Source organism: Lathyrus oleraceus, chromosome 3 (assembly GCF_024323335.1).
Source record: "Lathyrus oleraceus cultivar Zhongwan6 chromosome 3, CAAS_Psat_ZW6_1.0, whole genome shotgun sequence".
NCBI classification, from domain to species: domain Eukaryota; kingdom Viridiplantae; phylum Streptophyta; class Magnoliopsida; order Fabales; family Fabaceae; genus Lathyrus; species Lathyrus oleraceus.
The window spans coordinates 348,585,438-348,608,413 of NC_066581.1; the positions used below are offsets into that span (position 1 = coordinate 348,585,438).

At 35.8% G+C, this 22,976-nt stretch overlaps 1 protein-coding gene across 2 annotated transcripts; it reads right to left on the bottom strand.

Moving 5' to 3' along the window:
* Positions 1–1,533: 1,533 nt before the first annotated feature.
* On the bottom strand, positions 1,534–6,361 carry LOC127127607 (auxin response factor 9). 2 transcript variants are annotated; one of them, XM_051056858.1, is made up of 13 exons: positions 5,686–6,361; positions 5,420–5,515; positions 5,162–5,218; positions 4,929–5,081; positions 4,745–4,829; positions 4,433–4,523; positions 4,125–4,289; positions 3,924–4,043; positions 3,624–3,708; positions 3,385–3,535; positions 2,393–2,961; positions 2,126–2,313; positions 1,534–1,970 (listed from the first exon to the last, which is right to left on the bottom strand). In XM_051056858.1, the coding sequence occupies exons 1-13, from the start codon at positions 5,815–5,817 to the stop codon at positions 1,838–1,840; spliced, it is 2,025 nt and encodes a 674-aa protein (XP_050912815.1). In that variant the 5' UTR covers positions 5,818–6,361; the 3' UTR covers positions 1,534–1,837. The 2 variants fall into 2 exon arrangements, with proteins under 2 accessions (XP_050912815.1, XP_050912816.1); XM_051056859.1 differs by having other exon boundaries at positions 3,624–3,696; positions 5,686–6,359.
* Between the last annotated feature and the right edge of the window lie 16,615 nt (positions 6,362–22,976).

Here is a 22,976-nt window from a genome sequence, read left to right on the forward strand (position 1 = left end):
AAACTCTCCACGCACATATCGACCGGTTTACCAAGGTAGATGTGGTCGTCAAAGAAATTGATGAAAGCCTCAAGTGTTGAATCTTTCAAAGGGGACTTCTATTTGACAATATATTTTGAGAAAAACTGGTTCGCAAAGAAGCCCATGGCCTCAATGAATTGCTAAGTAGGCCTCAACCTATGTTAAGTATGAATTTCCAAGTGGATGTTATTTTTATTAATAAACATCTTTACTAATTTTTTATTAATTATTGTTCAGTATATTGTAACTAATATTTTTGATAGTTGAAAAATAATAGTTTTTATTTTAAAAAATTATTCAATATTTGATAAGAATAGTTCATTCTTCATATATTTAAAATATGATCGAGAGAAAGTATTTTTAAATTATAATTATAAATATCCAAAACGATCAACGACCGCGAAAACGGTTGCGACAAAACGATATCATTATCACCGTTTTTATATTAAAGAATAAATTATGGTTAATTCACACCGCGACGATCACAATCAAAATCACAATATCTATATCGATGAAAATCGCAAAAACTTTAACGTGAACACGAACATTTTTTAAAATTTTGCTCTCGCTAAATTATGAAGAGATAATATGAAACTAAAATAATTTATTATTAAAAGATTTAAAATTTATATGTTTTTAACTATTTTTTATATTCAAATGTTAGAATTAATTAATTCTTTTAAAATCTAAATTTTTTATAAAACATTTTAAAATCTTAAAAAATCTGTGTTAAAAATGTTGATTATGATCCCCACAAATTGAATACAATCTCATAAAATCTTTGAAGATCCCAATCTGATACTTGCTGTATATCATAGACATGAAAGGTACTAACTAGGTCACATGAATCAAACAGCTTACTCAGTTTGATACGTATGGGTCTTAAAGCTGCATCTACAGCTTGCCCCCACTCTGTCAGACTTAACCCATTACCCATTTGTCAGGAGAACCAGTTACCTAGTGGACCATAATACCTCTTTCACATAAATTCCAAACTATTCAACTAGTTCAAATTCAAATACATAAATGGAAATAAATTAAAGTAAATAATAACACCACTATTTGGAAATAAATTCAAATACATAAATGGAAATAAATTAAATTAAAGTAAATTAAAGTTCAAATTCCAAACTATGTTGGCAAAAATCCAAAATACAAAACATGAAGAAATAGAGTAAGTATAATTCGGAATGCGAAAGTTAAAACATTGTTTTGTCCCGAAAAAAATAGGGTGACACGGAGTAAAAAAATAGGACGAGACAAAACATGCATATTAGAGGATGCTAACTTAAAAACATTGGTTTATCTTGAAAGAAAAAAAATACGTGGCAAAACAAGCATGCCCGACGGGCAGAATCTGTTTTGCCGCCCTTACTTGTAGAATCTCTGTAACACTAATTTATTGATTTTTTCAAATTCTTACCGGTAGAATGTCAACGTCTCAGTGTCGTGTTTCTTTGTCAGTGCATGATAGGTAAATCCCTAATTTATCCCCCCCCAAAAAAACTTAAATACACAAATGGAAATGGGCATTAAATTGCAAAGATAAAAGTACATCCAGCATTATTTCACACATCCATCAACAGAAATGTGTTCATATATCCACAAGCCCAATATTTTCCTCTCTCACCTACTTAATTTATTAAAACATGTTTTTTTCTTCAAGTTGTGGATGTCTCTACAATTAGTCAAAGTTTCACATTTAGTAATATGAAACTTGCATAACAAGGAATGAAGTAGATTCATTAACTCAAACAAGCAACAACAACAACATTAAAGACTAATAATAACAATAATGAAAAAGACAGTAATTGTTTCATGTCTCAGCTGTGTCTGAGCTTATTACAGTCTCTTCTAGTGATGATGTTGGTAATTTGGTCCCTGAGCTCATTTTGTGCATATCTTGGCTTGAACAAATGAAGATCCTTTTCACCATATTGCAAAATTCCCTGCAACATAATAAACACCAATGCGCGTAATGTTCAAGTTAATCGTGAGGATTTGTTATGTGAATAATTGGGAACATAGTTTTGAATTGCGACTGCAGTTTCAACTGCATCGGCCGTATTTTTCTGCTATAAATAACGATATAAGAGATACTCACGGCCATGGATCGTCGCCAACAAGCATCAAATCCCCTTCATCATCAGTGAAGACGATTTCCCACTTATTCCTAGGTTGGAGCTGTCCCTTTATGTCAAACAGCTTCTCCAATTCATCGATAAGTTGATCATATCCATCCAATGCAGTCAAGTACACCGCACGACCCACTGCAACACCCTGCATTTGAACCTTTTGAACACAAGAAACAATTCAGAGTAGGCCATAAATCTATAAATCTCTCGGGAGATAAATAACATATGCCGTGTACCTTAGTGCAACTTCTGCTATTGATTTGCTTGCTTAGTGTTTCGTTCGGAGATTGTTCTTGTTTCCTTTCTTTTGAAGTCTTTGAGATATCAAACTTATTTTGGTCCGCATCAGTTCTTGACAAGGGAGTGACAACGCATCTCTCGGACGTGACTCCCGATGCATTCGGAGAATTTGTGCAAGGATCATTAAGATAACTCCCGAACACTCTACATCCTCTAGCTGTTTCTAATTTGTTCTCCTTGTCAACTTGGTCAATCAGATTATCATTTTTGTTCAATATTTCTGAGTGAGTTTTCAAAATAGGCCAAGCTGAGACGGTGACACTCTTGCTAGTGTCGGTCGTGTCATGACACAAATGAGAAGGACCACTAGAGTGAGGAGAAGATAGCCAACTTCCGTCTGTCGGATTTCTTGATATACCGTTGCAGCTGCTATTATCGTTTTGCTTATGATGCCACATATGCATACTTTCACTCCTTTTGGTTTTAGACATAATGTTAACTTGCGTTACGTCTGATTGTGTCAACCCAGGTTCCCAGTTAGTAGAATCACATAACGTCGCGCCTCCTTCGAAAATGAAATGAAAACATCAACAACGATGATAACAACAACAGCAACCACCAAGAGATTAAAAATGCTTATAGAAACAACTTATGATAAGTCTATAAGTTGTTTTCAGCTTATTTCCAAAAACTCTTCAAGATAGCTAATGAAAACAGTTTATATCTTATACAAAAAGAGTTCGAGTTTATTTTATCTTTCGTTATAGAAGTTGCTAATACATATATGATAAGCGCTTATGATTAAGTTGTTTATCCACACAAAGCCTAAGCCTAACCCTACTAAGTGAAGTCAGCTACATAGACCGAACGTCAAAAGACGCCATAATGTAACATTTTGAAGAGCGTATAAAATCGAGCCTTAACTAAGTCGGAATTCATTTGAAATGAAAACGATTTTAGGATATAGTAGGATATTCCACTTCCTTACCGAAATCTGGAAATTCACTTGGTAGTCTAGGCCTTTTATATTTTACAGCCGCAGGTTGAACAGATGGAGGAACAGAAGCCGTAAGCGGTTCTATCTCCCATGGTGAAATTCTATCAGGTCTTGGAATAGATGCAGGCTCATCCCATTGAACCTGGGAATATATTACAAGAATGAATGAATATTTAATATCATGCAATCACACGAAATAAGGTCGAATACGCAAAATCGAATAAGAATACCTTGAGTGATCTCCATTTTGAATTCAACCAGTGTGAAGATATATCCTCTTGTCCAATTATTGTGCCAGAAAATCTAATGAAAACTCTTCAGGATAGCTTATGAAAACAACTTATAGCTTATACGAAAACAGTTTAACTTTATTACATCTTTTGTTATAGAAACTGTTTATACGTAAGCACTTGTATGAGAGCGTAAGTGTTTATGCTATAAGTGCTTAATTAATTAAGTTGTTTATCCAAACAGACTTACAATATCTAACAAAAAGCTCATGTCGCAAACTAAACAGTAAAATTTAGTACCTTTTGTCGGTCTCGGGGGCGTCATCTCCATCAAAACTCATCTTGAACCTCATGCCAACACTACATTTCTGGTTCATAGCTTCCATATACTTATTCACACTTATAATGAACTGGCTCATCCTAAGGAAACGAAATTCCGTCGTCAAGATTCATCAACAAAAGACAGATTCTAGTCATTTTCACAACATGAAAAAGTTCTACCTTGGCTTATAGTATACTACAAAAAGAGTTTGAGTTGCAACAGCATGCGACGCAGTTGCAAGGACACCGATGTGCATGCTTTGACCAGAAATCACAGATGAAGGCATGCAGCTCTGCGGAGAAGCAAGATGCCTCACTCCAACGCGTAATTCCCCGTTGTCCCCTCTATACACAGAATCTTGTTTAATTTAATGTTCGCATAGCGAAACACGCAACTTGTATGATTTTACTGTATAGAGTATATGATTTTCTGAACCATACCAATGAAACTTATAACAGTAAGAACAAGAGAAGTATGAAATGTATACCTCAGAAACACAAAGGTATCTCCGGCGACTAATCTCTTGGAAGTCAGAAAAGTACTCCATCCAGTTGTGAGCAAGTGTCGACGTGGTTGACCTAAACAGAAACGAAAAACTCTTAGAATTAGGTCCGAGAAAAGGGAGGTGCTGGAAGAACGAGCTCTTCCGGTGTGACGCTGAGAGCTTCATGTACAACGGAGCGGGGAGGACTTGCAAGGTTCATAATTCAAAACCCTAGAAACTAACATAACTACTAACTTAATATCATTTGTCTATATAAAAAAAAACACGAATCGGTAAATTCCGAAAGTCACTTACCTCTAAAGATATGCTTAAAGTGCCATTCATAGTTGTGAAGATCTCTAGCAACCAATTCCTGAGTTGGAGTAGATTGTGACAGATCCTAAACAAAAACCAGACATATTCTAGTAAACATCAACAAAGAAACCTAGATCTGTCAACAAAAATTCAGCAAAAATAACCAAAAAAAAAGTATCAATACCAACAAGGGAAGACATTCGTTGGCGGGCTTCCGAGGAACAGAAAAGCCACCATGAGTACTGGTATCAGAGTTAGTCAAGACCTTGCTGAATAAGTGAGTTCTCGGTTTCGGAGGCTCAACAGGACAAGGATCAAGGCTCGTAGGCTCGGTTTGCTAAACACATTCGATCCATTAGAAATTCAAACAATCGAAGAAAACATTTGTGAATCAAAAAGGTGTAGCTACATCCTTACTTTAGATTCTGGTACCAAAGTTATCTGTGCATAAACCTCATCTGTTTCTTGTTCAGCCTATAAACATGTCAAATTCAAGTCAAGTTTTTTTTTCCCTCACCCAAACATGTCAGAAACAACATAATCATTACAATTAGCCGAAAAGATTACCAATAATTAGGAACTAAACCCAAAAATGAAAAGATTAACCTAGTAACTACAAAAACCTAGATGAACATTTAACCTTTGTGTTTCATGGGATGAAGGAAAAAAAATTACCAGTAAATGAACATTGACAACACGACAAAGGATCTTGTTGGGAAGTTTGAACAATGGAATCCTCTGATTTAGTTCCTGATTTGTTGATACTTCTAACTACAAACAACCACAAAAAAATATAAAGTAAAACGAGCATTAAAACAAAAGACACACAAAAAAGAATCTTAGCATATCCAAATTCCAAGCATCCTAATCCTAACACAACACATTTTCAGACAACAACCTATGACCCTCCAAATTATTTTGCAAAAAACTAAAAAACAAACTTGTTCCATGTGTCCTTGAGGAAAATAGAAGACCCTTTGTCCAGCACGAGGAACTTCAACATGAGGACCTGCACAAGCCTTCCATAATTGTTCATACAGTTCATCTTCTCCTCCACCAGAATTCAACATCATTCACCTTAAACCAACCAAAACTTTTCAGTTTTTTCACCAATCTCATCAAATTTGAGTCTTCATCATTACCACACCATTACTACAAGGCAATGAAAAAAGAACTCATCATCATCATGTTCCGGTGTCTGAATTTAAGTGAATTGAATGATTGAGCTTTATGAGGGACAATTGAAACAGCTTTTAAAATCGTGTCTGTTATGCTAGCTTCTGCAAACGTTACAGAACCTTTCAGACTCACACACTCTCTCTTTCTCTTTCTTTGTGTAAGGGAAAGGAAACGGCGTTTGTTGGAATCTGTGAATCACTCACAACACATAATAATAATAATAATAATAATAGTACTAATAACAGCTTCTTTGGTTTGTATCCATTTATATAACACAAAAAAGACTATGTCTTCTTTCTTCTTTCTTCTTTCTTTGTGTTGAATATTTTATTCTTAGTGTTGTGTCACAACTGTGTGTGTCTCTTCTGTCCTCTACTAAAACCAGATACTGTTTGTTTACTATTTCATTAGAGAAAATGTAGTGTAAGGTGAAGTAATGCTTTCTATCTAAAGAGGGTGACTCTCTTCTAATGGATAAATTTTCCACATTAATAATAAATAGTATAGTAATAGTAATAGGAGGTAAGGTAAGGTAAGGTAAGGTGTTACCTTATGAGTGAGTGCATATGCTGAGTCAAAGTACTATGAAGTAAAGACATCCAATCAAATATGAGTAATGTATGTATATTCTTTTTTCGGTTACATAAAGCATATGTATATTCTAAGAAATAATGTTACATTTTTTAAATAAAAATAATTACCATGATTAGAATTGTTCAAACATGTACTAAATATAGATCAATAAAGATTTTATTGATGGCTTATGTTGGTGTAAAAATTAGTCTGTAGTATCAATTGTGTCAACAAAAATTAAGGATGAGTAATTTTTATATTCTATTTATATGAATTGTTTTATTTTGATAAGACGGTAGTTATCAGAAATGTGAAAGATATAAGATAAATTGGAGATGGTCGTAACGCGATTAGGTTGTTTGTGCAATAACGGTACAAGTAACGCGATTAGGTTGTTTGTGCAATAACGGTACAATTAATTAAGTTATATAAACGAGAGAAAATTTGATGTTAGAAACAATTAATCTCTTTTCAATTTTTTTCTCTTTTCATGTGGTCAATCCCGACTATAACCTATAATGAGTCTTTTTATATCACGGTTATTTTACAAAATAGTTATGCACGAGTTCTCGTTGTGTATCCTGCTTCGTATGATTACAATCTCCAATGTCTTGAGCAAAGTCGCAGCCGACGACTCTATATGTCCTGTATCCCTAGCAATCATAAACAACTATCATAATTATTTAGTTCAAATATTTAAATCTACGGTTAGTTCTCATTGTTATATATAGATTGATTTCTCCAACTTCATAGTTAGGAAAAAACATTAACCACTCATCCTTAAGAAAAGTATCATTATTAAAGAGTAAATCTACATATATCACATGTTTTATATTATTAGGGACTAGTCACTCATCTTTGAGAGATTCATGGTTAATACAAAATAAAGAGAGTAATTAAGCCTTACAAATGAGTAAATGATGATATCCCAATAATGCATTGCCTTCTTCCATACTCCAATGTGTTAGAATATGCCTCGTTGATCATAAAATTCAGAAACCTAATGGCTAAATGTGTTTTATATAGAAAAATTATGGATTCGCATAATCATGTTGTTATGTTCTAAGGTGCATCACAAACTTAAGGACTTGTCTGATGTGGCAGTCTGTGATCGTATTTAAAATGTCACTCCTGCTTGGTTAACGTGGCGTGACATTTCCAGAACCTCAAAATTGTACAATTATATTGGTCGCACAATGTTTTTTCTTCGTGCTCTGATTTTCTTATTTTCCATGTTCAAATAGCACCACTTTGAAGGATGGTTGTGGCACATTATTTGATTCTCTTGCATTTTCTTAGTCCTCTACTTGTTTTGTCACATAACTTTCATAATAAAATACGAGAACCTCAAAATTTCCAGAACCTCAAAATTGTGCCACTATAGTGATTTTGACTTGAATTAGTTTTTCCACACTTCTTCAGTTTTTTTATTAAATCCTACAAAAGTATAAATGAATTAAAAGCGACTAAAAAACATACTAAAAACATGTTGTGACGAACTGTCATCAGCTTCTATTGACCATTGGTTTGAGAATAGTAAGATGTCACGTCACTACTACGGAAAACCTCTTTAGCCACAATTGTAAAAAGTATACCATCACGCGTGACCAGTCGTGGTGAAGTATGATGTGGTTGTAAGTTCGTTATTTATCACCACGGGTGTGTGACCATTGTGATATACTAGGTAGCGTGCTACCTATCACCATATTTATTCTAAATAACCATTGTTAAATAGTTATAGGTCATGGGTTCGATTCTCATCATTTGTATGATATATTATATTTGGCGCGTAATATGTCACCACGGTCCTCTGAATCAACCGTGGTGAAATAATTTATTTATTTAATAATTTTTTTATATTATTCATATACACCCCTTATCTTTTTGTACTTGTATTTTTTGGTACATATATATTATTTAAATCAAAAGTCAAAAACATCATTTACTTCAAAAGGCAAAAATATTATTTACATCAAACCCAAAAAATATTATTTATATCAATCTCAAAAATATATTAAACATATATTACAAAATCATGTTTGATCACCCTTTGCCTTAAGATAATTGAAGCAAAATGCCCAATGTTAGGTCTTTAAAGTCGTCGGTGGGAAATTGTGTAGTGTTAGTAAACGTCTACATAAAAAAGTGCAGAAAATTAAATATCGCATGATTTGAAATAATAGAAAACATAAACATTGATATGCATGTTATTGTAAACATTTAATGACATATATAATATATACGTGTTCACAAGAATTAACAATGTCGGCAGAGACAATGTTAAAAATGTATTTCATAATACTCACACTTGTATCCCTTTGGTTGCCTCCTCGTCTACAAATTTAAAATTTTCATGAATATATAACCACACATGCGTATAACTATATATAAATGAATGTCACAAGTAATCCACTTACCTTAGCCGCGATAAATGTGTGCTTTTTTCTAATATTGTTCAAGTAATGGTGTCGCTGCATATTCCTGAAAATAATTTAAGTATATTACACGTTAAACTAATTACAAAGTCAAATACAATATTACTAAAAGTCTCATAAACATAAACTTACCTATAAATAATAAGTTCATGCCATGTTCAAGTGGGTAATGTAAGCAACACAGCGTGGTTACCATATTCGTCTTAAGAGATATGATGATCAACTGCCAATGACCATTGAATAAACACGAGCATATATATAATTAGTATTTTCTAAAACATGGAAATTAACTATAATAGATAAACCGTAATTTCAAAATTACTCACTAATTTATAAATGGTACTAAGTAACATTCTTTTTCTCCCTCACTTATCTATGTTGACATGTAATCTTCAATATGTTTTGGATTATTCTTTGTCCATCGAATACTAAATCGATCCAGGATGTCATAAATATTCAATTTATTTAATTCTATAATAACATGGTGAATGTACCTAAATGGTTAAACAAAATTCAAAAAATAAGTGAGGAAATAAAAAAACTATAAATGTACCATAATGACATATTCAATATTCTATACTTACGTGCATCAAACTTGTAATATCCCTACGTCCGGTCACTCATTTCCAAAGAGAAAATCCTTTATATCGTTAGGATCAGAATAAAAGATCTATGTCCGCAGACAATGTTCTAGCTGAATAGGAATTGGGTCTACAACATCCACAAGTTCTTTTGTCAATGTCCTGACTTCATTTGCGGAAGGAGCAAATATGTCATTATGGATATGTGAAGGGGGGTGACTGAACAACTTCCTTTTGTTCTAGAACCACGTACAACAATTCTTTCAAGAAATTGATCATCACCATTTTCATTTGTACATTGTTGGATGGTTCCATTAATTCTCTGCATCATAATTAATAACATGAACACAAATTAAATGGAACCAACAAATATATATCATACATTTTAGATAAAACACTATTCTCACATACCGCATATGTAACACCCCGATTAAAATAAGAGAATTATTTAATTGAGTTAATATTATTTTATTAATTTAATTAAATAAAGTTGAATTATTGGATTATTTTTATTATTACTATAGATGTTATTTATTTTAATAATAATTAAATAAATAAAATAAATGGAATATGAAGAGTGGAAGGGTAAAAGTGGAAATTGGATAAAAGAGGCCAAAGTGAGGACTCAGGTTGTTTTCACGTGTTTTGCCTCAGAGTCAGAGAAAGGGGGGAGAAACGCTGAAGAGAAAGAGAAGGAAGAGGAAAAGGCCAAAGATTGCTCAGAGCTTCCTTCAATCCAAAGAGGTAAGGGGTCTGAACCTTATTAAACAATAATATGTTGAAAATGGTGAAATATTGGATGAACGAAATTGGGATTTTAATCGAAGGAATTCGTAGAAATCATATGCAATGATGTTAGGATTTGTGAAATCGAATAGGGGACTATTTGTATTAGATGATATGAGTGATTTTGTGTGAAATTTGGACTGTGGAAGGATGAATTTGGATAGATCTCGTAGCAGAAAAAGCCATTGCAGATCTGGAAATCTGGTTTCTGGTCATACGCGTATGGCACTAGGCAATACGCGTATGAGATTGCTGGTACGCGTATGGCACTAGGCAATACGCGTATGGACGAGGAAGATGATGTTTTGAACGTGTTTGGTCTCTGTTGGTACGCGTATGGGAATCTGATACGCGTAGCATACGCGTATGGACATGGGCAATACGCGTATGGATTTGGTCAGGCGTGGGCAATACGCGTATGGGCATAGGCAATACGCGTATGGGCAGACTTGTGGTCTTTCCTGGACTGTTGTTGTACAGTTTTTGGTTGGTTAGGCTGAGCGAGGTAACTTAGCTGATGCATGGTATACGAGGGATCATTTCCTGTTGCTTTGAGTGGTATAGATATTAGTAGAGTGTGATAATACTGTGTTTGATTATGTGGCATGATGTGATATGCTTTTGTGATAGAATGTGTTAATGATGATGATAACATGAATATATGATGCTGTTGTTGTTATGTTGATTATGATGCATGCTTGGTGTGCATGCATTCATGAAAGGCCGATGCCTAGTGATGAACGGACTGAGTTCCAATGATGTTGTTGACTCCGGGCTTGTTGAGAGGCTTGGTTCCTTACTGGGAACTCGGATTCTATGGTGATGAATCTGGGGGTGGTGATCCTGTAGTTGGTCACAAAATGGGTATACCGAGTCGTGTTGAGTCATGCATGGGTGTGTGCATTGCATTTGATATGTTGTTTTGTTGATGTTCATGACTATGTTGATTATGATGATTATGATGAGCTGTGTTGGCATATGTGAAATATATTTATGTTTATATTTCTGTCGTTATATTATTATTTAATAATGTAATTCTCACCCCTTCTGCATGTGTTTATGTTCATCTATGATGAGCAATGTGCAGATAAAGAGGAGTAGCTATTGTTGAGGTTTGAAGAATAAGTGTAGAGTTATTCTACAGAGTCGAGTCAAATGCTCTGGTCATGTGACACCGGGTTTATGGGATTCGATAGATAACTGATTATTATTTACGTTGTTTATGATGACTAACATGTTGAGATGTTTTGTTGAGATAATGTGAACCATTATTATGAATTGTTATATGATGAATGATAATATTAATGTTGTTGTCCGCTGCGAAGTTTTAATAAAATAAATAATATGTTTTATGTTGTGATGCGATAATTGTTATGTTGTAAGAAATGTACACTCTTCTACATGTTGTACTCTGATAATCTATTTAAATATGTCGTTTGGGTAGAAGGGTGTTACATTAGTGGTATCAGAGCATGGTCAGTCCAGTCGAGTCATAATGTGATGTTTTCCCTGTTGGTCGATTAGTGTAAATGACACTGTCGATATTTAACGGTTGTAGTTGTGTCGTGCAGAGTATGGCTGGAGAAAATGACCTTGCGATTGCTAAGGCTTTGACTGCTATGGCGCAGGCTATGCAGGCGCAGCAGAATCCGCCGGTCGACGAGTTTAGGAATTTGGGAAGGTTTCTGAAGAATAACCCTCCTACATTCAAGGGGCGCTATGATCCAGATGGTGCTCAGATTTGGCTGAAGGAAATTGAGAAGATTTTCCGGGTGATGACGTGTACTGAAGCACAGAAGGTGCAGTTTGGTACGCATATGTTATCTGAAGAGGCTGAAAACTGGTGGGATAACACTCGACAGAGGATTGAAGTACCAGGTGCTGAGATGACTTGGGAAAGGTTCAAGACGGCCTTTCTGGAGAAATATTTTCCTGCTGATGTGCGATGTAAGAAGGAGATGGAATTTCTGGGACTGAAGCAGGGTAACATGTCTGTTGCTGATTACGCTTCGAAGTTTGAGGAGCTGGTACAGTATTGTCCTCATTATAATAATGCTGATGCTGAGGAATCCAAGTGTGTCAAGTTTGAGAACGGGTTGCGTCCCGAGATCAAACAGGGCATTGGTTACCAGGAGATTCGTAGGTTTCCTACACTGGTTAACAAGTGCAGGATATTTGATGAAGATAGCAAGGCTAGGACTGCTCACTACAAGAGTCTTAGTGAGAAGAAGAATAAGGATCGTGGTAGTCCTTATGCATCTCCGAATGGTAAAGGTAAGCAGAAAGTGGTAGATGCGAAGAAGCCAAGTGGGGGAGGATCTCCCATAGCTGGTAAATGTTTCAAGTGTGGCGAGCCAGGCCACCGTGCTGATAGCTGTGCCAAGAAAGTGCTGAGATGTTTCCGATGCGGTCAGGCTGGTCATAGAGTTACGGAATGTAAGGATGCTGGTCCGACATGTTTTAATTGTGGCGAGAAAGGCCATATCAGTTCGCAGTGCTCGAAACTGAAGAAGGCGGCTACTGCAGCTCATACTACTGGTAGGGTGTTTGCTCTGAGTGGGGCTGAAGCTCCTAAAGAAGATAATCTGATTAAAGGTACTTGCTTGATTAATAATGTTGAATTGCTTGCTATTGTTGACACTGGTGCTACCCATTCGTTTATTTTGTATGAGTGTGCGACCAGGATTGGTGTGATTATGTCGTCCCTAGGCGGAAGTATGGTGATAGATACTCCTGCTAATGGTTCTGTGAAGACTTCTGTTGTCTGTCGAGGTTGTCATTTGACGATCTTTGAGAGAGAGTTCGTGGTTGATTTGGTGTGCTTACCCTTGCACCAAATCGATATTATTCTGGGAATGAATTGGCTAGAATTCTATGGCGTGTTTATCAACTGCTATAGGAAGACGGTGCGATTTTCTGAAGTTGGTGAGAATGATGAGGCAAGATTTCTATCTGCTAAGCAGGTGGGGGATTTTGTGAAAGATGAAGCTCAGATATTCGCTTTATTTGCGTCTCTGCAAGCAGATAAGAAAGTGGTGAGTGTAGATTTGCCTGTTGTCTGTGAATTTCAAGATGTGTTTCCGGAGGATGTAAGTGAATTACCTCCAGAACGGGAAGTCGAATTTGCCATTGACTTAGTACCAGGTACGAGTCCAGTGTCGATGTCTCCTTATAGAATGTCGGCAACTGAATTAGTTGAATTGAAGAAGCAACTTGAAGAATTGCTTGAGAAGAAGTTTGTGCGTCCAAGTGTTTCTCCTTGGGGTGCACCAGTATTGTTAGTGAAGAAGAAAGAAGGTACGATGAGGTTGTGTGTCGATTACCGGCAGTTGAATAAGGTGACTATCAAGAATCGGTATCCATTGCCGAGGATTGATGATTTGATGGACCAGTTGGTTGGAGCTCATGTTTTCAGTAAGATTGATTTGCGGTCGGGTTATCATCAGATCCGAGTGAAGTCAGACGATATTGCGAAGACTGCTTTCCGTACGAGGTATGGTCATTATGAATACACTGTGATGCCGTTCGGTGTATCTAATGCTCCAGGTGTGTTTATGGAATATATGAATCGTATATTTCATCCGTACCTTGATAATTTTGTTGTGGTGTTCATAGATGATATATTGATATATTCTAAGACGGAAGAAGAGCATGCAGGACATCTGAGAATTGTTTTGCAGGTGTTAAGAGAAAAGAAATTATATGCAAAGTTATCTAAATGTGAGTTCTGGTTGAAGGAAGTGAGTTTCCTTGGCCATGTGATTTCGAGTGGTGGGATTTCTGTTGATCCTGCTAAAGTTGATGCTGTATTACAGTGGGAGACTCCGAAGTCTGCTACTGAGATACGCAGTTTTCTGGGGTTAGCTGGTTATTATCGCAGATTTATTGAGGGCTTCTCTAGGTTGGCATTGCCGTTGACGCAGTTGACTAAGAAGGGTCAAGTGTATGTGTGGGATGCAGCTTGTGAAGCGAGTTTTGTTGAGTTGAAGAGGCGGTTGACCAGTGCTCCAGTGTTGATCTTGCCTAATCCTGGTGAGTCCTTCGTTGTTTATTGTGATGCTTCTTTGATGGGTCTTGGTGGTGTTTTGATGCAGAATAGTAAAGTTGTAGCTTATGCTTCTAGACAGTTGAAAGTTCATGAGAGGAATTATCCTACGCATGATCTAGAACTTGCAGCTGTTGTATTTGTGTTGAAAATGTGGAGGCATTATCTGTATGGTTCCAGATTCGAAGTGTTCAGTGATCACAAGAGTCTGAAGTATCTGTTTGATCAGAAAGAGTTAAATATGAGGCAGAGAAGGTGGTTAGAATTACTGAAGGATTTTGACTTTGAATTGAGTTATCATCCCGGTAAGGCTAATGTAGTTGCAGATGCGCTGAGTAGAAAGTCTCTACATATGTCTATGATGATGGTTCGGGAGCTTGAGTTAATTGAACAGTTCCGTGATATGAGTTTGGGTTGTGAAGTTTCCGCTGATAGTGTAAAGTTGGGTATGCTGAAGTTGACTAGTGGAATTCTAGAAGATATTCGGAATGGTCAGCAAGTTGATGTCGCTCTAGTTGATCATATTACTATGGTTAACCAGGGTAATGGTGGTAATTTTGAGATTGATGAGAATGGCATCCTGCGATTTAAAGGTAGAGTTTGTGTTCCTGAGGTGTCTGAATTGAAAAAGAGTATTCTTGAAGAGGGCCATAGGAGTGGATTGAGCATCCATCCAGGTGCAACTAAAATGTATCAAGATTTGAAGAAGTTGTTTTGGTGGGCTGGTATGAAAAGAGATGTTGCTAAGTTTGTGTATGCCTGTTTGACTTGTCAGAAGTCAAAGATTGAACATCAGAAACCGGCAGGTATGATGCAACCTTTGAAGATTCCTGAATGGAAGTGGGATAGCATTTCCATGGATTTTGTGATGGGATTACCGAGGACGGTGAAAGGTAATGATTCTATTTGGGTGATTGTGGATCGATTGACTAAGTCGGCGCATTTCTTGCTGATGAAGATTAATCACTCTTTAGAGAAGTTGGCAGAGTTGTATATTGAGGAGATAGTGAGGCTGCATGGTATTCCATCCAGTATTGTGTCTGATAGAGATCCCAGATTTACTTCTAGATTTTGGGAAAGTTTGCAGAAAGCGTTGGGGACTAAGTTGAGGTTGAGTTCAGCTTATCATCCTCAGACTGATGGTCAGACTGAAAGAACTATCCAATCCTTGGAGGATTTGTTGAGAGCTTGTGTGTTGGAGCAGAGTGGTTCTTGGGATAGTTATTTGTCGTTGGTAGAGTTTACTTATAATAATAGTTTTCATGCTAGTATCGGTATGGCTCCATATAAAGCATTGTATGGTAGGAGGTGTAGAACTCCATTGTGTTGGTATGAGTCAGGTGAGAGTGTTGTACTCGGACCTGAGATTGTGCAGCAGACGACTGAAAAGGTTAAGATGATTCAGGAGAAAATGAAGATTTCTCAGAGTCGTCAGAAGAGTTATCATGATAACAGGAGAAAGGCACTTGAGTTACAAGAGGGAGATCATGTGTTCTTGAGAGTTACTCCGACGACAGGTGTGGGTAGAGCTTTAAAGTCTAAAAAGCTTACTCCGAGGTTTGTGGGTCCGTATCAGATTTTGAAGAGGGTTGGGGAAGTGGCGTATCGGATAGCTTTACCGCCGTCGCTTTCTAATCTGCATGATGTGTTTCATGTATCTCAGTTGAGAAAATATATTGCGGATCCTTCGCATGTTGTTCAGTTGGATGATATCCAGGTGAGGGATAATTTGACCGTTGAGGTGTTGCCTATTCGGATAGATGACCGAGAAGAGAAGACCCTGAGAGGTAAGAAGATTGCTCTAGTGAAAGTTGTTTGGGGAGGTCCAACTGGTGAGAGCTTGACTTGGGAGCGTGAAGATCAGATGAAGGAGTCGTATCCGGCTCTATTTGCTTGAGGTATGTTTTCGAGGACGAAAACTCTTTTAGTGGGGGAGAGTTGTAACACCCCGATTAAAATAAGAGAATTATTTAATTGAGTTAATATTATTTTATTAATTTAATTAAATAAAGTTGAATTATTGGATTATTTTTATTATTACTATAGATGTTATTTATTTTAATAATAATTAAATAAATAAAATAAATGGAATATGAAGAGTGGAAGGGTAAAAGTGGAAATTGGATAAAAGAGGCCAAAGTGAGGACTCAGGTTGTTTTCACGTGTTTTGCCTCAGAGTCAGAGAAAGGGGGGAGAAACGCTGAAGAGAAAGAGAAGGAAGAGGAAAAGGCCAAAGATTGCTCAGAGCTTCCTTCAATCCAAAGAGGTAAGGGGTCTGAACCTTATTAAACAATAATATGTTGAAAATGGTGAAATATTGGATGAACGAAATTGGGATTTTAATCGAAGGAATTCGTAGAAATCATATGCAATGATGTTAGGATTTGTGAAATCGAATAGGGGACTATTTGTATTAGATGATATGAGTGATTTTGTGTGAAATTTGGACTGTGGAAGGATGAATTTGGATAGATCTCGTAGCAGAAAAAGCCATTGCAGATCTGGAAATCTGGTTTCTGGTCATACGCGTATGGCACTAGGCAATACGCGTATGAGATTGCTGGTACGCGTATGGCACTAGGCAATACGCGTATGGACGAGGAAGATGATGTTTTGAACGTGTTTGGTCTCTGTTGGTACGCGTATGGGAATGTGATACGCGTAGCATACGCGTATGGACATGGGCAATACGCGTATGGATTTGGTCAGGCGTGGGCAATACGCGTATGGGCATAGGCAATACGCGTATGGGCAGACTTGTGGTCTTTCCTGGGCTGTTGTTGTACAGTTTTTGGTTGGTTAGGCTGAGCGAGGTAACTTAGCTGATGCATGGTATACGAGGGATCATTTCCCGTTGCTTTGAGTGGTATAGATATTAGTAGAGTGTGATAATACTGTGTTTGATTATGTGGCATGATGTGATATGCTTTTGTGATAGAATGTGTTAATGATGATGATAACATGAATATATGATGCTGTTGTTGTTATGTTGATTATGATGCATGCTTGGTGTGCATGCATTCATGAAAGGCCGATGCCTAGTGATGAACGGACTGAGTTCCAATGATGTTGTTGACTCCGGGCTTGTTGAGAGGCTTGGTTCCTTACTGGGAACTCGGATTCTATGGTGATGAATCTGGGGGTGGTGATCCTGTAGTTGGTCACAAAATGGGTATACCGAGTCGTGTTGAGTCATGCATGGGTGTGTGCATTGCATTTGATATGTTGTTTTGTTGATGTTCATGACTATGTTGATTATGATGATTATGATGAGCTGTGTTGGCATATGTGAAATATATTTATGTTTATATTTCTGTCGTTATATTATTATTTAATAATGTAATTCTCACCCCTTCTGCATGTGTTTATGTTCATCTATGATGAGCAATGTGCAGATAAAGAGGAGTAGCTATTGTTGAGGTTTGAAGAATAAGTGTAGAGTTATTCTACAGAGTCGAGTCAAATGCTCTGGTCATGTGACACCGGGTTTATGGGATTCGATAGATAACTGATTATTATTTACGTTGTTTATGATGACTAACATGTTGAGATGTTTTGTTGAGATAATGTGAACCATTATTATGAATTGTTATATGATGAATGATAATATTAATGTTGTTGTCCGCTGCGAAGTTTTAATAAAATAAATAATATGTTTTATGTTGTGATGCGATAATTGTTATGTTGTAAGAAATGTACACTCTTCTACATGTTGTACTCTGATAATCTATTTAAATATGTCGTTTGGGTAGAAGGGTGTTACAGCATACATCTCTTCTAACTTTTCCACGTTTTCCATGCGTTTTTTCCGCTCCTCATCTAACTTTTCATCAAAAAAATCATTTGTTCTTCTAACATCTTCTCAAAATTGTCAATATTTTCTTTTTGCGTCTGTTTGATGCTTTTTTTGGATGAACCATAGAATAATGTTAGGCTGACACCTTCTCCAACACCATGAATCCTCCCACGATGCTCATTTGTTCTGATTGCTTCTATCAGTATATCATGTCATGGATCTGGAACAAAGGAACCTTCACGGGCCACAGCAACCAACAAATCCTACACAACATGATAATATATATTGTTACCAAAACAATTTAAATAACACATATCATATATATGCACAAAAAATCCTACTAAAAAAAGAAGTTGTATCCAATCATTGAGGTACTTATCCAATGCCTTTTTGAAGCAATACTAATACAATTTGGACATGACTCTCAATCGCATGCAGTTGTGTAACGGTAAATTCATGACCATCAAGCTATGGATAAGCTTAACGTCGCTAAAAACCAGAGTCGCCACCGCGCTTTTATTGTTTCCAAAGTAAAAGGGAAAAATACGAACAAAACCCAAAGATAAGAAGTTTTCAAATCAAAACTAATAAAATGCCAGAGATTACAGGTAAGGGGGTTGGTTACACAGAGGGAAGATGTTAGCACCCAAAGTATCCTATGTACTCCTAGGGAGCCCTTTTTTATGTGTGTATGTGTTTTTTGGTATAAATGATGTTTGAGAAAAAAAATAGAATGTGGGGATGAGAAAAAGAATTTATTTATTATATTTTCTGTTTGACAAGATCTTCAGACTTGTGCCTACATACCAACATAAAAATGAGGGATCAAAACCTCGTAGTTCATGGTAATAATTTCAAAATGAGTGAGTTGCTTTTAATAAAAGTTTAAATGAAAAGAGAAAGGGCCAAAAATTTGAGTGAAGTTGTTAGTTCTTTTTATCTTTTGAAATTTTAAGTCAATATGCTTAAGTTTATTTACAAATTTGATTTAAGAAAAAGTTTAAAAATCCATTGACATAAGGCTAAAGTTTCTATTTAAGTAAGGTCTAAGTTTGAAATCACAAGCAAAGAAAGTTTTTGAAAAGGGGGAGAGATTTTGAAATTTAAGAAGTGGGAGGAGATGAAGAGGTTATCCTAAGAAAAAAAATTAAAAGTTAAGAGTTGAAAAGATCTGACCAATGTGATGCAATCCAATAGACAAGAATGTCATATAGAAAACTCACTTTCCCTTTGGACTTTGAATCAAGCAATAATCAATCAGGCAATTAGCAATATCAGACATCATGAAGATCAAGGCATCAAATAAAGATAGCCACATCCAAGCAAGCAAATCCCAGAGCTAGCGATCTACTTTGTCTTCTCATGTATCAGATGAAATACTCCTTGATTAACTCAGAATAAAGCATTAGACACAAGATAAAAATAACAATTTGCATTAAGACAATGTATGAATTCAAATAAATCCCAAGACTTGCATCAAATGAAGGCTCAGTTTACAATAACTTGATTTCAAAATGTTGGCATTGGCTAAGTCCTTTTTGCACAGGGAATGTTGCCTAGTTCTAAGTCCAAAAGTTCATATCAAGATCCACAGTCCACCAAACATTTTTTAGGTTTTTTGTTGTTTATTAAGTATTTTAAGATCCTAAGACCACAAACAAAATCAAAATGCACAAACAAATATATACAATCACAAGATATGGCTCAAATGAGCAAAGTGAAAATGGCATAAACATAAACAAGTTTAATGAAATGTAAATGGCAACGAATGATAAATGACTAGAAATTAAATTGTATAAAGTAAATGACTTGAAAGTAAATCAATATTAATAAGAGTTAGTCAAATGTTAGTCAAGGTTAAGTGAATGTTAGTAGTGTTTTGCTTTTTAATTGATTAAGTCATTCTTTGGAGAATACTCAACCATCTATTCACAAGCATGGATCCTTGAACCAAGACATCTTCCATAGGAAGTAAAAAAGGCCAAGTTTCCACAAAATAGCATGAAATATGGGAGACTTACAATCTCACTTACTAGAATGATATGCCTTTAGGGCCAAGTTTAGCTTTATGTTAAGCAATCGTAATTGGACTTAAGTAGAAGTCACAACTATCTGAGGTCGGGCAATGAAAATTTATGTGTTAATGCATGTTAGAGATTTGGTATCATGAACCAAACTGCTAAAACATACCACACACTAAAAGAAAAGATCGAGGGGGATGAACCTATCTCATCCATACTTGTATTGGTTCATCTGACACAAGGCATTAATGAAGAACCAATTAGCCTTTGGATTTTTGAGATTTCATTGGTCAATGAAGGTAATGGGAAAGAATAGGGATGAAGATAAAGGGGGAGGAGAATGAGATAAACACAAATTGGTCATGGGAGGAGTTTTGTCAAATTAAAATCATTCATTCATTTTGGGAGATGAAATGTACATTTCATCAATCCCCTAAATCTAATGATTTGAATCCAACAAAAATCAAATCAACCTTGACCAAGGCCCAAACAAATAGTCAAACACCACAAATCCATAAAAATGGCTCAACATAATTTTTACACAATTAATCAAATTAAAAATGCATTAAAATTCAATTTAGTTTGGTCAAAACCTAAAACCTCTTCAAAACACCAAATAAATGGTCAAGAGATTTATCCTAGACCAAACAAGGTCAAAGGACCTTAGACAAAAAAATTCATTCTTTTTGAAAAGTCAAAAGTATTTTTAAACAATAAAAAATATGCATAAAAACACGTAATTCATGAAAAATATCAAAATTAATCTAAAAAATAATTTTAACTCATAAAATGAAAGATAAAAATATTTAAAGATTTTTGGTGAAAGTCTCATATTTTTTGGATTAAAAATGAAATTATTATGAATTAAACAAAATAAAGCAATTAAATGAAAAATCAGAAAATACAAAAAAAAACAAGGGCCATCAGATCTCCATCATTAATTGAGGTGACAGATCTGATGGCCAATCGCGTATCATCCATCATAGTCCACAGTCAACGCGCATGTACAAGTGGTAATTTAAACCAAAGGCTGAGATTAAATCCTTGGACCAAGATCAGATGGATGAGATGAAGTCAACTCATCACCGGAGCCCTAACTCCGGTCATTTTCTCCTGTGGTAACCACCGGACTGGTCCAAGCTCAACTCCATGAAAAATGAAAAACAAGGACACTATTTTGAAGAGAAAATTCTCAGGAGCTCGAATCCGTCCTCAATTTTCTCCAATTACAAGTATATAAAAAGATACAGGGATTTGAATTTTGAGGATCATGAACTGAGTTGCTTCGATTTGACCTCAAAGGAACTCAATCTTCTTGCCTACATTGGTAGGACTTCAACCAACCAAAAATCACAAAGAATATTGGAGAATTGAGGGAGAATCGAAGAGATGAAAATTCTGAAAAATTACCTTCGAGGGAGCTTCAACCTTGCTTGATCTTGATCCCAATTGTGCTTGACTTGGTTTCAGAAGCTTGTAGGAAGTGATTAAGATCAAAAAATGGCTTGGATTCTTGGAGTTTCAATCTCAAAATAGAATGAGATTTGAAGCTCAGTTTTCAAATGAAAACCTTCAAGATTATCCTTTAATGGTGAGGGTTTGGATTGTAGGTTCAAAGCTTGGGCATGAGGTCCTTAATTCTGAGCATGAAGGGTTGTATTTATAGCCAATGTGATTCATTTCCACACACTTCCAAAATTTGCCAAATTTAGCAATTTTCATTGCATGCTTGCATGGGCGTGTGATATGCCCATCAAGTGATGCTATCAGGTCCAAAATTTCTTATGAATCATGCTGAAATCATGTCATATGGCCATGCATTTGAGTTTGAAATGTGAAGGTGAAAATCATCCAATTGGTCCCTTGAAAAGAACCCATGCGCAAGTCCTTCATTCTTTGGCCAAATAAGGTGATCATGGACTTTTTGGAAAGGTGAGATCAAGGGGAAAAACTTTCATGTTGAACACCTTCCCATTTGAAGCTTGGATCATGATTAATTTTGAGGTGGAAGTTTGGAAAATCAAACATATTTGAAAATTTTCTAAGTACCAAGCCAAATGTCCACTTCTTCCACCTTAAATAACTTTTGCTATGGACTTCAAATGGAAAAAGTTCCTTCATAAAAGTTGTATATCCTTCAAACCTCTTAAAATTTGTCACAAATTTGACCTCATTTGGATTTGGCATGAAGGATTTATGCATTTTAGAAGTTGAGGAAAATCACTTATTCAATGGTAATGGCCCAAAATGACCTATAATGTTTTCTCTTGACACATGAATTTGCAAGTTTAATTTGAACTTATTCCAAACATAAAAGTTGAAAATTACATATTTAATTTAACCATGGAACTTTAATGGATTTCATCTTGTAAAAAATGAGCAAGTTATGATCCTTGGAAGCTGACCTCCTAACTAGGGTTCAGACAGAATGACCTATAATCTTTCACCATAAAAAATGACTTTCCAAGAAAAACGAGATCTTGACTTAAACATGAAAGTTGTTTGGAATGTCATAAGGAGTAACGTTTCTCTTGGAATAATTTTTATATGACAAAAATTGTAGGAGATAGGGTCTAGGGAACCCCAGTTTTGACCAGTTGACTTTCTCTTGTCAACCACCACAAACCATCTTGCAAACTTGAAATCCTATGGATATTTGGGACTCATGGGGGATCATATATGTGTAATATGATGTAATATGAATTATCCCTTTATATATTTAATCAAATGATAAAGAAACTTGTTGAGGAAGTCACACAAGATACCTAGATGAATTAGGGCTTCCAAGGCAAACAAGCTTCAAACTCTTGATGATT

Coding starts and splice junctions, on each gene's coding strand:
- LOC127127607 (XM_051056858.1), bottom strand. CDS start 5,817: ATGATGTTGAATTCTGGTGGAGGAGAAGATGAACTGTATGAACAATTA. Junction 5,082..5,161: donor CTTTGGTACCAGAATCTAAA/GTAAGGATGTAG, acceptor GAATGTGTTTAG/CAAACCGAGCCTACGAGCCT. Junction 2,962..3,384: donor AAGTGAATTTCCAGATTTCG/GTAAGGAAGTGG, acceptor TCATTTTCGAAG/GAGGCGCGACGTTATGTGAT.